Source organism: Mus caroli, unplaced genomic scaffold, assembly GCF_978045245.1.
Source record: "Mus caroli unplaced genomic scaffold, Mus_caroli_1 scaffold_19, whole genome shotgun sequence".
Taxonomy (NCBI): domain Eukaryota; kingdom Metazoa; phylum Chordata; class Mammalia; order Rodentia; family Muridae; genus Mus; species Mus caroli.
Genome location: NW_028227274.1, coordinates 55,328,292 through 55,345,000, shown reverse-complemented (window position 1 = coordinate 55,345,000; position 16,709 = coordinate 55,328,292). Strand labels below are relative to the sequence as shown.

The window sequence follows — 16,709 nt, the reverse complement described above, 5'->3', positions numbered from 1 at the left end:
GAGGATGTGTGTGTATGTGTGTATGTGTGTGTGTATGTGTGTATGTGTGTGTATGTGTGTGTATGTGTGTATGTGTGTGTATGTGTGTATGTATGTGTGTGTGTATGTGTGTGTGTATGTATGTGTGTGTATGTGTGTATGTGTGTATGTATGTGTGTGTATGTGTGTATGTATGTGTGTGTGTATGTGTGTGTGTATGTGTGTATGTATATGTATGTGTGTGTGTGTGTATGTATATATGTATGTGTAATACATTCACTTCCAAAAGAAAATACCCACTGGGGCTGGAGAGAGGATTCAGCAGCTAATAGCGCTGGCTGCTCTTGCAGAGGATTCATGGTCAGCACCCACATCAGGTGGCTTCACAACCATCTAACTCCAGTTGCAGGGAATCCACCAGTGCTTATGGCCTCCCAAGGCATCTTCATGCATGAGGTGGCCATACATATACTCAGGCACAAAGACACACACACACACTAAATCTGTGTAAACACAGATTACCGTGTAATTCTTATGCATCAGGATACATTTTATTTGTAAAGGTAGATAAGCCAAATTGGATACTAGATAATCAAAGCTAAATTACTCCTCTAGCCTAAAATGATGAAGGACAGAAGATGACAAAAATAAAATTTTTATCATTAGTTTTTAACAGCCATACTAAAAAGGGGATAAAAGGGGAGACAGTTGGCCTAAAAAAGAAATGGGCTAGTATCACCCACTTGTGCATGAGACTAGCTAAATAAAATATATTCTCTAGGAAAGCTGGTTCTGATTTTTTTAAAAAGTGACCTATAATATACTCTTGGATTGCAACCTGCAGCTGATCAGTTAGTAATGGGTGTTAGCTTGGAATTTGGGGATTCTTTCTCACACCTCACATGCCAATTGTACATCAATTTTTATAGCACACAAAAACTACATAATAAGTTCCATTAGTTTTACCGTTAATAGTTTAAATGGCAAGAAGATGTTGAGTGGGAAACTAGGAGTCCGAGTGAGACTGATCAATAACATAGAAAAAGCAAAACCCATGAACAGCAGATGCCCACGTCTACACATAAACTAAGGTACTCCACTGTCCACAACCGCAGTGCACACAACCTAGAACACAGCATACTGTAATAACACATTAAGTCAGCCGAGTACCGCAGAACAGCAAGGGAAGCTCACCTGTAACCGGAGGTGCAGAAAATGACGGCATCAGAGGTGTCTGGGGCGCCCTCCCAGCATGTCCCCTCGTGATGTCGTAGGCTGTACCGACAGAAAACCCTGATATCGGAGGCCCCGAAGGCGGTGCAGACAGGAGAGCACCCGAGGCGGAGGTCGAAGGTGGGAAGTGGGACATCGGAGGGCCGCTGAAAGCAGTGGCAGGCGATGGAGACACGGAGGGCGGCACAGAAGTGCCACTCAGGGGAACAGAAGGAGCCGGAGACATTGACACAAAGGGAGGTGGCGCGGACGGCTGCACAGGGGGCAGGGAGGGCTGAGGCGTGGAATACACGTGTGGGGGCAGAGACTCCATTCCCGACACGTTGGGAGACGAGAAGGAACTGGTTGCAGCTAGAAGAGGGTGGAGAGGATAAACACACAAAGTTAGAAAGGCTTTCTACTTCATTTTCAAACATTCACTGCTTGGGCAATGTCTAATATGGAAAGCCAAGTCTTAACAAGTAATTTTAAAGGTGTCATTTCTAATGCATAATAACTGTATCTGAGTACAGGAGCCGTGTGGTGATTCCACTGGGGAAACAGCACAACTCAAGGCAAACGCTGCCTGAGAATGAAAAAGGTCATTTTCCATTCCTGATACGAACGTAAAAACTTCAGCACTAAAACCGCAAAAAGACAAATCTTCACAAAGTCAAAGAACATCAAAGCCAACACATGCTTTGAAGGCTGGCTACACAGTGGCTTACACCAAAACACTATGTTTCCTTACCTATGGCCAAGTGAGGTTATCTCTTTGTTATTGTTTACATTTAAAAGGACACTTTCTTTCCACCCTGACAAGATTAGAGAAGCACTAGCACATGGATTCTTCTAACTCAGAGAGACCAGTGTCTCCAACTCATCCTCCAGATGTTCCAGACAACACAAACCTAAGTGAGCCTCCGTGGAGGGCATGGCAGCCAAGCCTGCAGGATGCAGGGGAGGGGTTCCAGGCGGCGTGGTCTCGATTCCACTTTCTTCCATCATTTTCCCTCAGTTACAGCACACTGCAAAGAGATAAAACAGTAGTAAGCTTTATACGGGGCAGCAGCATATGTAGTCAAAGAACAATTGAGACTAACCACTAGGAGGCAAGTCAGCCTTTACCACTTACAATATCTAGAGGAAGGGCTTGTCAAAACTCCTGAGAAGCCATTGAGATGATCAGCAGGTGGCAGTTCCTACAGAGGGCCTGAGTTCAGATCCCAGCGTCCACATCACAGCTCACAACCACCTGTAACTGCAGCTTCAAGGTACCTGACACCCACCCTCTTTTAGCCTCCAAAGGCACCCACACACATTATACATACACACACATACATACTCTCACACACAAACACACACACATCTTTGGGTTTATTTACAACAACCTTTGTAACAAAATTTTGAATAAATTTAAAAAGGACTATGAAACTAATATGCAAATAACATGTGACATTTCCATATATACATATGTATATATGTATATGTGTGTTTATATATACATATATATATATATATATATATATTTATTTATTTACAACCGAGGGACCATTTTATGTTAAGTATTTTATTAATGAAGCTATATATTTTAAATAATTTAAATAGTAAAGTGCCCAGTCAATTTTGGCCACTTGAATCCTATTAGAGTTATGTGTGGGTTTCAATCAAAATGCTTAAAATACAAACATCTAATTTAACTAATTAAACTAATTTAATTCCTCATCTTCTTTCACAAAGCATTCTGTGTAGGGCTATTCTACAACACTTCTTTTTAAGAGTTCAATTTGCTTGATTTTATAAACGTATTCTCGCAATACAGTACATGTGGCCTATGCCTATTAACATTAAAAAAAAAAAATCAAGATGAGTTCAACTTTATAAGCCAGTTAGGTTCCAGTCTCCTGGTCCACAGCAGCCTTGTGACAGGGGAATGATGAGCCTTGGGTTTCAGAAGTTAACAAAAGCAAACAAGCCACAAGAAAGCAAAGTCCTAAGCGGGTCAATAGAAGACAGCATCCTTACTAACCAACTGCCTCTCTCTAGGACCTTAGCTGCTTCACACACACAATCAGCGCAGCTGTCCTCCATCTTTTGGCAATGGATGGCAGTTAACAAAGACTCAGAACTACCCACTACCCAAAGGACAGCAAGTAGGACATCTGAATAACTATACCCCTCCTACCAAGGCTCAGGGAACAGCATGGAAGATGGGGTGAGAAGACTGGAAGAGCCCGAGCTTGAACTTCTATGAAACAGTCTCTTCTAAACATGTAAGACTTGCACAAAATGAAGCCAGTCAAATTTCCAGCACAGATGGAGAAGGCGCTGACACAGTCGATGGCTGTAAGGAGGAAGAGTCCCTTTCTTCAGGGATATGTCCCACGGTAGGCTATCTATTCTCTAGTGCATGCCCCCCCCCACACACACACACACAGCACCACCATTTAGAATCAATGGGTTACAAAGAGGCCATGAAATTGAGAAGGAGATGTGGTGGGGCAGACTCAGGAGGAGGCGTGAGTAGGGGCGTGGAGGGCAGATATGATTCTATAAAAGAAATTACAAATCTAAAGTATATGATAGTGCTAACTTTAGTCAACTTGACAGACTCTGGACTCACTAGGGAGGGAGAGCCACTAGGGATTGCCTGTGGGCAAAATCCTGATTGTGCTGACTGAAATGGCAAGATCCACCCACTGTAGACAGCACTACTCCCTGACTGGGATCCTGGCCCGTAAACATGGAAAAGGGGAGCTCAGCACCACCAGGCCATGTCATTTTCTAAACTTCATTTTGGTCGACTGGTAACAATTCCAGCAACTGGAGTAATCTGATTTCTAGAAGTTAATTAACACGTTATGGATTCTTGACTCTTCCGGCCTGTGGGCTCCGGGGAAGATGTTTATTGAGCAGCACGGGACCTTCTTTTACTGGCGGCTCATCTTCCTCTATCATAGAAGCTTCTCAACTCCCTACCCCCTACCCCGACTTCCAACTGCCTCGGTGAGTAAGCTCATGGTGGTCTCCGATTCTTCCCAAGACCCCTCTGCAGGTTTCCCTCTCGAGTAAGGAGGGGTCTACACTATCCTAAATCTCTTATTCCCTGGTTTGCCTCTTCTTCCTCACCTTCCATTTGGTGAGCCACGCCCAGTAGGTGTGCCTTTGCAGGAGAACCTTCTAGGTGGAGTGGGACAAGCAGGGGGCAGGGCAGAGGCCGGGAAGATCACGGCCAGAATGTAGGAAACCTTGAACCAGATTCCACTGAGCTAAGTCGTTCTGAAGGCGGCAGTCAAACGTGTTGTCCTCTTTCCAGGGGCTGCTACTGGGCCATATGGCAGCTTACCCTCCCAGGGCAGTTAATTTTATTATATGTTTATAAGTGTTCTGCCCACGTACCTGTCTGTGCATCATGTGGGTACCTAATACCCACAAAAGCCAGGAGAGGGTGTCAGGTCCCCTGAAACTGCAGATATAGTTGGTTGTTAGCCACCATATAGATGCAGGGAATTGAACTCAGATCCTACAGAAAAGCAGTCAGTACTCTTAACCACTGAGCCATCTTTCTAACCCAAGGGCAGACACACTATTTTAGGAAACAGGAGCCCCTCTAGGCCAGTGGTTCTCAGCCTTCCTAATGTTTTGACCCTTTAATACAGTGGTATGTGGTGAGTCCCAACCATAAAATTATTTCGTTGCTATTTCATGACTATAATTTTGCTACTGTTATGAATCTTAATGTAAGTATCTGATATTTCTGATGGTCTTAAGCGACCCCTGTTGTTCAATCCCCACAACCCACAGGCTGAGAACCACCGTTCTGTGTAATTTAGAAAAGTGCTGGCCCATGGTCATAAATAAAGACGAAGCAAGAGATCTTCCCAAACAGAAAGCAGACTTTCAGAGGAACACCCTTTTCCTTGAAGGGTCCTAAGCCCCCAAAGGACTGGGGCATGTCTTCTGATCCTCTTGAGAGAGCAACAGTATGGTCTGAGGGAAAGCTCTCCACCTCTGGGGTTTGGGAGGGGTCCACCTTAGCTGAGGGTCAGAAAGGAGAAGTCTCCAAAGGGTAGAATCTAAAACAACATCTCCCAAGGTCAAGATAGCCACTGGCTGAAGGGAAGTCACAAAAAGGATCAGTCCCCGTTAGAATTGGCGGGGGGGGGGGGGGGTAGGGAGGAGCAACTTCTAGAACAGACTTAAACTGAGGAAGAGCTCTAGATTGGAAAACAGACAGTTCAATGTCCACAGGGATAGTTTCAGAGGAGCAAGTGTGGGTCCCAAGCACCCATGGCCAAGGACAACGGAAGGTCAGTAAATGAGAGACTCTGGACTAAAAGATGATCATGAGAATCTCTATGCCCAGTCACTGCAAGGGTGGGGAAAACTGCCACCACATAGCCAAAACAGAGAAACCTTTCACACCGGTGTGACCCTGGCTAACAAGCAGCAGCACGCTCTTGATTCTGGACTCCATGAGACTGTCAAGCTGCCTACAAGTCTCCATCTTAGTGAGCTGTACCCTTGAACTACGAAGCAGACAAGCCCTTCTCTCCCTGAAGTGGCTTTTGTTGGAGTGTTTTATTCAGCAAGAGGAAAGGAAATGGAGACGGTAGAAAACCAGCTCCAGGGCTGGAGAGGTGGCTCAGCGGCTAAGAGCACCGACTGCTCTTCCAAAGGTTCTGAGTTCAAATCCCAGCAACCCACAGGGTGGCTAGCAACCCACAGGGTAGCTCACAACCATCCGTAATGAGATCTGACTCCCTCTTCTGGAGTGTCTGAAGACAGCTACAATGTACTTACATGTAACAATAAATAGATAAATCTTAAAATAAACAAATAAAGATTGCCTTCCTCCTGGATGTAAGGAAGAAAATAGGGATTGGAGTTTGAAGAGAAGAGAAGAGAAGAGAAGAGAAGAGAAGAGAAGAGAAGAGAAGAGAAGAGAAGAGAAGAGAAGAGAAGAGAAGAGATCTGCTCCAAATCAGCTCTTCATGTTTTCACTTGGTTTACAAGTTCAGCAAAGGCAAACTGTTTGCCAAGCACTGTAATGAGCCTCTAGAAATTCAGTGCTAAGCAAAACCCAGTCAACTTAGAGACTTGTACAGGACACAACCAAATCACAGTGCCAACATCCAAGGATGCTGGGACGAGTCAACCCAATAACAGCGATACACTTGAAGGCTGGGTTCTGTATGCTGGGGCTAAGGACAATGGTGCTGGGCTATAGGAAAAAGGATTGCGACTGTAAAACCTGGGGAAGGTCTCCAACACATAGATGAGTGCTGAAAGATAAAGCAAACTTCCATAAGCCAAGGGAAGTAAGAGCTTATGAGGAAAAGGGGAACCTTCCATTAAAAAACAAACAAACAAACAAACAAACAAAGTGAACACCCTGCAGGTGTAAACAAAGGGAGTAGACACATTCAAGAAAGCCCGCCCACATGGTGGAACAAGACTAAGGGGCAGCCAGGGGCCCAGGGGCCCAGCCTTCCTGACAGAGGTAAGAGGCAGGACATTTAAAGAACAGAAAGGCACTGGAGTGGAGGAAGATCTGCCCTTTATTCTAACTCTCCTGATATTTTAAATCTCTAAGAAGAACACACAGTAGAGAGCTCTGTGCAAACTGATCTCAGTCACAGTCGCTAGGCAAATCCCAAACGCAGAAGCCGGACACGGCACCACTAAGGACTCTGTAGACCTTACCTGGACTTCAGCCGTGTTTACCAATTTGTGTGTACAGGAGGTGTGTGCCGCTCAGTGAAGCTGAACTGTATGCACAGGCGCCCAGTCACCACCCCAGAACCACACCATCACTCCAGACTCCCTCACTGCACCCCTCTGTCACATCCCCCCTCCAGACACAAACACTGACAACAAAACACCCATTTCATAAAGGTAAGATAAACAAAATTAAATCCCAGGTAATCCCTTAATATTTGGCTTCCCCCCCCCCCCACACACACACACCGCCATATGCCTCCGAAATCCATCCAAGTCGGTGCATTCATATGTTTGATAAACAACATTTCTACCCACAGATGTATCAGTAGATCCACTACCCACCTGAGGACGTGGGCTGACCCCAGTTACTGACAATTCCTACTTATGTTCTGAAGAATCTTTTGGAGTAGGCCTGGTTAAAACTCTTACCTAGCATATACAACCACCAGCACTGCGGGGGGCGGGGGGTGGGGGAGTGAAGGTGAGGAGGGAGGGTGAATGGAAAAGGATTCCTTTGGCTGAAGGGTTCACTGAACCACTGGGCAGAGACACCACTTAGGAATGTAGAAGTGCAACAGGATCTGCCAATACCCTAAACTAGAACTAACCATAACCTTGTACCCCCCCGGGGGGGGGGGGTTCCACCACAACTTCTGGCTGTCACTAGGGTACTGCTGGTCTGGATTAGGTAGCAGCACAAATTCCCATAATACATATCCTACAAGCATCATATGATCCCACGCATCCATAGTGCCAGGCTGAGACTCTGTGGCCTAAACTAAGGTGACGATGATGGAGATGAGAAAGAGGACACAGACTTGAGAGACATTTAGGGGGAAAGACTCAGCAAGTGCCCATAAAGGCCAGGAGGAGATGAGGCAGCATTACAGTCAGTCGGACAGATGATGGTTTCAACAGGTCAGACAGAGAGCAGTGTTAAGAGGCCAAGGAGGTAAATGGCGTCCTTTAGAGGATCATAAAGTGTTTCACCTCTAACTCAGCAGGTTCAAGTTCCTTGAAACACTTAAGTAGGGACAGCAACTGGGTCTGGAGTTCACAAACCACAGACCACAAGTCTCGTGGACACACCGACGGTTTCTGGTATCACGTTCTGCCGCATCTCTTCTAAGAAGGCTATACCAAAATAAAGGGACAGCTACTTAACACCAATCCTTCTTCCAGGCATGTAGCCGACTAACCTGCAGAAATACGAGCAACAGAGTGGCAGGAAAAACATGAAGAGACTGTGGTTCTGAGAAGCCGACATTTCAAGGTACTAAATACTGAAGAGAGGCCAGAAGGGATGCTCTGAAAGTTCCCATGTGTTTGTTAAATTAAAGACAATCTCAGAACGGTTTCCAAAGAAGGGAGACTGGGGAGTAGGAAAGTAGATGAGCATGTATCCACCCCCACCCCACCCCCACCCCTGCCCAAGCCTAGTTGTGAAGACAAGACGGGAAGCACAGACATTAAAGAGACTGAATCTGCTACCTGGATAAAGACATAACCTGAAAGAGAAAGGCCCTTCTGCAGACTGCGTCTCTTTCTACCGAGGTTATCTCCTTCCTTCATCTCTTATCAGTCACTCTGCTTTCTGCTCTTCCGAAGAGGCTATCTATCTTTTCCAAAGGCTAGATCCTAGTTAAAGATAATCCCAATCTCTCAGCAGGAGCAAAGACCACCAGAAATACATGACCTTTTACTGTTTGAGCAATGACTTAAACACAGTACTGAGATCAACTTCGCAGACATAAACATACTTTCAACAACACCACCACCACCAGAAGGAGGAGGAGGAGGAGGAGGAAGAGAAGGAGGAGGAGGAGGAGGAAGAGAAGAAGGAGAAGAAGGAGGAGGAGGAGGAAGAGAAGAAGGAGAAGAAGAAGAAGAAGAAGAAGAAGAAGAAGAAGAAGAAGAAGAAGAAGAAGAAGAAGAAGAAGAAGAAGAAGAAGAAGAAGAGGAGGAGGAGGAGGAGGAGGAGGGGTAGGAGGAGGAGGAGGAAGAAGAAAAAAAAGAAACCTACTAGGATAAGAATACTGATCATGATGCAACAGTTGACAGAGGTTTTTTTAAGGGACAAAATGTAGTCCAAATGCATCAACATTACTACAGAAAAAGGGATGGAAACAGCTTAGAAGATTAGAACTCAGGGTCTGGGGCAGTATTGGCGCACGCATTTAATCCCAGCACTCGGGAGGCAGAGGCAGGCGAATTTCTGAGTTCGAGGCCAGCCTGGTATACACAGTGAGTTCCAGGACAGCCAGGGCTATACAGAGAAACCCTGTCTCGGGAAAAACAAAAAAAACAAGAAACAAAATAAACACACAAACAAACAACAACAAAAAGAACTCACGGTCTGATCAAACTGCTCTTCAAAACTGTTTGTGACTACGTTAGTCTGTTTAAAAAAAAAAATTGGTGACTACTTAAAAGAAAACTAGGATAATGGACTTTTGATAAAGTCAGCATCTGAAACTATTCCTATTGATATTACTGATGTCCCAAGACTGCCTCAAATACCCCTGGGCAGACTCAGGATGGAGGTCAGCAGTCATTCTCCATTCTCGGTGCAGAGCCTAAAATAAACTTCCCTAAACACTCAGTGATTCAAACAGTGCTCAGACAGCACCAGAGTGCCAAAAAGTGCCAGGTTCACAGACTGTCAAAGCTGCCACTCAGATCAGAGTCCTGACAAAAACTCTTGGACAAGACATCCTGCCACTTAGGAAATAAGAGGTCCTAAATTTCTTTCTGAAATGGATCGGGTTAAAGGCAGCCTGCGGGGTGGCGATGGACACTCCCTGGGATCCCGGGAGGAGCCGCTGCGTCCCACCGGGCCGGCGGCCTGGGCAGTCTGTGCCACGTCTGCAGGCCGGGCAGGGCCGGGCGAAGGTCCACGGGCCTGGCCACCCGTGCACGCGCGGGAGGGTGCGGCCGGGAGAGCGGGGATCGGGGCCGGAGCGATGCTAGGAGGGACCCCGCTGTCCCGACGAGTGTCTCCGCCGCCCGGAGCCCCCGCACCCTGCCGTCGGCCGGCCGGCCCGCCCACCTGGGGCTCGCCCGCGTCCCGTCGCCACCGCGCGGGTCACCGCCCAGGTCCACGCTCACCTGGGTCGGAGCGAGCGCCTGCGCAGAAGCTGCACACCCGGATCGGGGTCGGGGGCCGGGTCGGGGGGTCCCTCGCAGGGATCCGGCTTACGGTGGACGAGGAAGACCAGAGGAGCGTGTGTCCCGCGCCAAGATGGCCTCCGCGCCGCCCCGCTGCCACGTCGGCGACACGCCCCGACACGCCCCTCGGCCGGCCTCCACCGGGCTGCCCCACACCCACCCACTACTGGCCCGGGTGCACCCGCGCTCTCGTCGTTCTGTCCCCACCCCCCTCACAGCAGGAGAGTGATCAAAGCTTTCCGCGTAGCTGAGATGACCTCCAGAGAGCTACTGGGCACGAGAAGGGCGGCGAGGTACTTGCCGATTTTCTTCTCAAGTACAGGTTATGCACATTATTTTATAATAATAATAAAAAAAAGCGAAAGTCTGGGTGCTTATCATATATGCACCTGGCACAATTATTGTCCAATAACCACATAGATTAAAGAAACGGATGAATGAAGTGTAAAAGAAAAAAAAACAACGCAATTTCACAATCAGAAATCTTAATTTGGATCTAAAGATCCCTTGTTCTGCAGCATTCCCTGGTATGAATCAACTATTCTCCTTATTTCCACGTATAAAATGGGAGTTATATTGTCCATCACTAACTCAGGTAACAGAGTCGCCAATAAAATAAGACAGACGAGCAGACCTTTAAGCTTCCTAGTGTTCAATATTTGAAGGATGGCAGCTTTTGCAGTAGTTGGAACTTTTCCTATGGGGGGTTTAGTCACAGATCTGACATTGATGCATCTCTTGAACTTGGCAGCTTTAAACACTGCAATACTTTCTTGAAAACTAATACTGCTTAGCAGTTCCCTGACTGCAGCTCTGGCTCTGTAGCTACAGTGGGTTGTCCCCTTGTTACCTTATCCTCTCAGAATGTGTGTGGGCGGCCTTCTGGGTTACTCTTCAGTGTTGTTTGGGGTGGTGCTGAAAGTAGATACCATCTTCATCCCCTTAGCTCACACCCTTAATAGTTATAAGGTATGTTGATTTCTTCATTCGTTTAGCAAATATTAATTAATGGCTGCAGTGTGCCGAGCATTGGTACTTTGGATACCGCGGTGAACAAGACAGACGAGGTCTTTCTTAATGGGTAGCTTTCCTTCAAATAACAAAAAGCCCACGAACTGGAAAATTAGCAGGACAACACAGAGTGATAGACATGGACCATAATTTCACGCTTAGAGTGCGGGGTGAAAAAAATGCAAGGCTTCGTGTAAGGCATGAGATTTGAGCAGAAACTTATCCCGTAGCAGGCTGTGGTTATCTAGACAGAAGGAAGATCACAAAGAAAGCTGGGGGGTGGGGATGGGGGGCTGTGCTTTGTCAAGGAGGAAGTCAGAGGCCTGTAAGAGTAAGGACAGAGAGAGCCAGGTCAAACCCAGCCTGTAGGTGGTGGTGAAGCCTATGGGTTCATTTCTAAGTGAAGTGGGCAGCATGTGGATGGGATAGACAGACATGACAAGCTTTTATTTCAGTTTTACATCACAGGCTGATCACCATACACCTGTAGTACACGGAGGTAAAAAGATGACCAGTAGAGGGACTGTGAGGGTGGTGTGTAAGCTAGACAGGTCTTGAAAATTGAGCCGCATCTAATTTACTGATAGCTTCAATTTGGACCCTATACATTGCCTGAGTCTGTCCTAACAAATGGCAGCGGTTAAACCCCACAGATTTTATACAGAAGCCAGTGCTCCAAGACCAATATGCCAGCGTGGGGGGGGGGGGCGCTCTAAGACTTAAGGGAGAATCCTTTATGTCCCTTCCAGCCTCTCTGCTGTCACCAGGTGTTTCTGAGCTTGTACCAACCTAGCCCCAGTCACTGTCCCTGTGTTTATACGGCTACCCTTCATTCCATGGCTCTGGGGCTCTTTCTTTCTCTGTAAATATATTTGTCATTGCATTGAAGATCCAGCCTAAGTCACTTTGGAGCCTTACTGAGAACTTGCTTACAAATAAGGTCACAAATATACAAATCTTTGGGGAGAGTCACTATTTGACTGGCTATATAGACAAAGAGGCAGAAGTGAATGATATACACAGGATTATCAGATAGATTTGGAAGTTGTCAATCTTGAGTGACATTTATAACATAATGTAACCATTACTTTTTTGACCACTCTGGTCATAAATCCCTGACAATCAATTTAACGGAGAAAGGGTGCATTGTGATGTAGAGTTTAAAGGATTTAGACTACCTTGTCAGGCAAGGCATGTGGCAGGAGAATGCATCAGCCAGTCACATTATGCCCCAGTCAGGAAGCCAAGAGAAAACAGGAAGTAGGACCATGCTATGAAACCCCAAGGTCCTCCACGGTGACCCACTTCCTCTAGCTTGGCGCCACCTCAAGGTCTTCCCCAGCTAAAAACATGTGTTCACATATATAAGCCTACGAGGGGCATTTGGCAGTCAAATCATGATATAAGGTATGCTTTTTTTTTTAACCCTTTCCATGTGAACTTCCTGATATGTTTGGCTGGTGGGTACCATTATTCTAGAATTATAAATATGGAAACCAAGCCTTTCAGGATTGTGCGGAGAGCTGGCGTTGAAGCGCAGATTTCACAGATGCTACCCCAACTACTGGCTTACTTTTAGGATGGTAAGGAAATGAAACTTGTTCTTAAATGGGCAGACAATGAGGGGAATCATCAGACAATTACAACCTAAGGGGAAAACAAAATGCCACTGGGGTGATTAGTTTTGTCAATGTCACACAACCTAGGGTCACCGGAAAGAGGGAACCTCAGTTAAGAATTACCTCCATCAGACTGCCCTGTGGTCATGTCTGTGGATCATTTGTCTTGGTCAATGATTGGTGGAGGATAGCCCAGCCCATTGTGGGTTGTGTAAGAAATCAAACTGACTGAGTAAGCCTATAAGCAGCATTTCTCAGTGGTCCCTGGATTATCTGTATTCCATCTCCAGTTTCCAGCCTTGAGTTCTTGAAGAGCAAATGCGGTTCGATGTTTGCACCTCAGCCCTTTGGTGGCACAGATCGCCACACGCCATGGTGCTCAGGAGAGACGGAGCACAGACTAAGATAGGGATCCCAGCCTGTGTTTCAACAGTGTGGGTTGGGATGGAGGCTGTGGTTCTCAAATTTGTGGTTAACCAGATGCTACTGGGAACCACAGAGAGTTGAGAATACGGTTGGGGTGGGGGGCTGAGAGCCTAAGATGAGCTCAAGGCGTCGGGGATAGAGTGGTGTTTTAGCTCAGGATAAGTGCCAGGACTGCAGAGGCCTTCTATGGGAGACTTAGTTGTGGCTCTGTATGACTTAGGCCTCCCCCCAACTGCGGCCCTTGATGAGAGAGACAGCCTTTGCTTGTTCAAACTGTTTATTCATGGAGGAAAAGGATGCATGTGACTTACTCAGGGTCAACCAGAGATTAAATACCTTTTGCAGGAAGGAATGCCTGGGAAGGGAAGGTTATTGGCTAAACCCTTGGGGCCTATCTATATATACCTCATTAGGATGCAGAACTCTAGGCTCAATGTTACATGACCGGCTGTCATGGTCCTCCAAGTGGGGTGTTGCGGTCATGTGCTCCAGGACAGGAATCTGGTCTGGGGCTAGTGATCTCCTGCCATTCTCAATTCAGAGTTCGGGATTCTGAACTTTTGTTACTACCTCACCAGTTCTTCTGTCTGGTAGCAAGGTCCACTGCCCCACAAGCAAACAGCCCCACACCCCCCTCAGCAATGGGCAGAGATACCTTGTTGATGATGGTGTGCTCTTATCAGTCAAGGGCAGAGCAGACAGCAGTTCTTTGTTCATCCTAGCCTGATGCCTGGCTTGGTGATCAAAGCTGTACTATACGTAGTACATATAAAAGTCAAATCAAATCAAATCAAATCAAATCAAATCAAATCAAATCAAATCAAATCAAATGCAGACAGTGCAGCTCAGAAGGATGAAGACAAAGACCTGCAGACTGCCATCTCACCCACAGACCTGACCCCCAGTGCAGGCACAGGTGGGCTATAGACACCTATCTGGCTATACAATGGAGGATACCACCAGGGTCCCCACAGCAAAGTGGCCGGCCTGCAGCTGTAGCCACACTGTGTGCCAGTATGAGTTGGTCAAATGGGAGAGAAAGAGATATGGAGCATCTTGAGCATGAGGAAGAGAAATGGAGCCTGTTGTGAGTGGCCAACCCCACCATCTGGGGCCATGTTGAAGATGCAGACTGAGCTACCACTGAGGGCCATGTCTGAGTCCATGGCTATGCAACCAGCAGATGGGGACTGTGTTGATGTCCATGGCTCATATTATGACTAGAGAACATGGAGATGTCCCAGGTCGGGGCAGCCAGTGAGGACCACGTGGCTATCCAGGGGCTGTGCATAACTGGCCATGCTTTTCATTGGATTCAATACTCTGGAGAGCTGGCCCTGTCTCTTACTGCTGGTAGCACTCAGGAGAGCAGGCCCTGCACATCATCTAGACACCACAATGAAGCTGACCTTGGGTAAGCCAGCCCAAGGACATGAGTGTGGGAGAGCTAACCCCACCAGCCATCTGCCCTGTGAGCTATCCCTGTCCCTCACCAGCTACAGCACTTGGGAGAGTGGGCCCTGCACCTTGCCTGGGAAACATAGTAGAGCTGGCTCTGCTGGAGGGGTACACATAAGCCAGTCAGAAGGGCAAGAGCACAGGAGAACTGGCCCCACCACTTGTCTGCCATGAAGTTGCATGGGTATGGGGTGATGCCCTTTCCCCCTAAACCCTTGCCATCAGTGGTAGTCGGGAGAGCTGGCCCAGTGGACTTTGTATGAAAAGGCACCATAGTTCCTGTGATGGTTCATATATGCTCAGCCCAGGGAGAAGCAGGATTAGAGGTGTGGCCTTGTTGGAGTAGGTGTGTCACTGTGGATGTGGACTTTAAGACCCTCATTCTAGCTGCCTGGAAGTCAGTATTCTGCTAGCAGCCTTCAGATGAAGACGTGGAACTCTCAGCTCCTTCTGCACCATGCCTGCCTGGATGCTGTCACGTTCCCACCTTGATGATAATGGACTGAACCTCTGAACCTGTAAGCCAGCCCCAATAAAATGTTGTCCTTATAAGAAATACATGCCTTGGTCATGGTGTCTGTTCACAGCAGTAAAACCCTAACTACAACAGTTTCATAGTAGAGTTTCTTACTTTTTTTTTTTTTCCTAAAACATAGGCACTAGGCTTGGATTTTTCTAAACCTACTTTATTTAAGATTCTAGAAAGCTTCTAACTTCCTTCTAGCCAACCCACCAGAGGTAGGAAGAGAAGAAGGTTTATAGGAAAAGGAGGTTGTGGATCTGTTTAGAAGTTGTTCTTTTGGGGGGGTTGGGGGGAAAGGGGGCTTGGGAGGGGTGGATTCCACTCTTCAGAATACAAGCAGTCCAGTCCAATAGCAAACACCAAACGCAAATCAGTAGCAGCATCTCTGGATTCAGCAGAAACAGCAAGGCTCCCTGAGTCAGCATGAATCAGTGGGAGCACCAAGAATCAGCTGGAATACCATGAGAAACTAACTCATTGGCATGTTTCTCTTTATGAAGTGAAGATCAATGAAGAAGTGAAGCGCTGCGTGCAAGTGATCTCTCAGGGTTTATGGGTTTCATTTATCCTTTTTTCCAAACATCACGCACCCTCTCAAGCATCCACTCCAACAAAACATCACGTGCTGTCTCAATGTCTGCTTCAGCCAAACATCCTCTCATAAGACAGCTTCCAGAAAAACATCACATGACACAACTGAGTTTCCAAAGAAACCAGAAATCTCCATTCAATAAACAAAACCATACCCACACCGGACTCTCGATTCTAGCCCAATTAGAGTTAATAGATCTATTTTTAAATATTCACAGGACAGCTCTTAGTGTCTTCGGTATTCTTATGGCTATTGAAGAAGATGTTTACAGGTGGATGAGAGCCAACGCCAACTGAGCATCTGCAGCACAGCTGGGAGGGAAGGTACTGTTGATCCTGGTTGCAAATGATGGGTTCTGCTGAGAGTACAGCTCAAGAGCAGCACAGACAGCTAGGCCCCTTCAGCAGACTCTGTAGCAGTATGATAACATATAGAGGTCCACGCATTCAACCGTATACATACAATATGTGTGTGAGTTGTTTGCCAACTAGGAAAGAGAGTAAATCTTCCCATGGATATCACATGAGACACACACTGAAAACGCATGTGGTATACACACTCAGGCTCACACACATATACACAAAAGGGAAAAAAACGTCTTAAAAATAAAATTACATCTCTAACTTGAGTTTTAGGTGGATAGTTAAGCAATCTAAAACTCGGAGAAGTGTGGACGTGATGTCTAAGCGGCATGGCAAAGATTAGCTATTGACTAATCAGGTGTCAGTGTTGGGATTTCGATCCAGGCTGTTTGGTCACAAAGTTACATGTCTTGTGATATATTGCATTTAGGGCTTTGACTCCCGGCTCACCTGCCTTCTGAATATGAATTTCAGGTGAAGAATTCATAATTTTATGTTTCAGGGTATCTTTCCTGCTTATATGTCTGTCCACCCTGTGGGTGCCTGGTGCTCCCAGAAGCCAGAAGACAATGTCAGAGTCCCTAGAACTGGAGTTACAGGCATTTGTGAGCTGCCTTATATGCGTGCTGGGAATG

At 46.7% G+C, this 16,709-nt stretch overlaps 1 protein-coding gene across 1 annotated transcript in view; it reads right to left on the bottom strand.

Annotated features, from left to right (window-relative positions):
- Prrc1 (proline rich coiled-coil 1) overlaps positions 1-10,187 on the bottom strand; it is a 40,464-nt gene extending 30,277 nt beyond the window's left edge. The window contains exons 1-3 of the mRNA XM_021150371.3: positions 10,024-10,187; positions 2,103-2,219; positions 1,174-1,563 (exon numbers count right to left, since the gene is read on the bottom strand). Of these exons, the coding sequence (XP_021006030.1) occupies positions 1,174-1,563; positions 2,103-2,199 (487 nt within the window). The 5' untranslated portion in view covers positions 2,200-2,219; positions 10,024-10,187. The remainder of the gene's footprint in view (positions 1-1,173; positions 1,564-2,102; positions 2,220-10,023) is intronic.
- Positions 10,188-16,709: the final 6,522 nt, after the last annotated feature.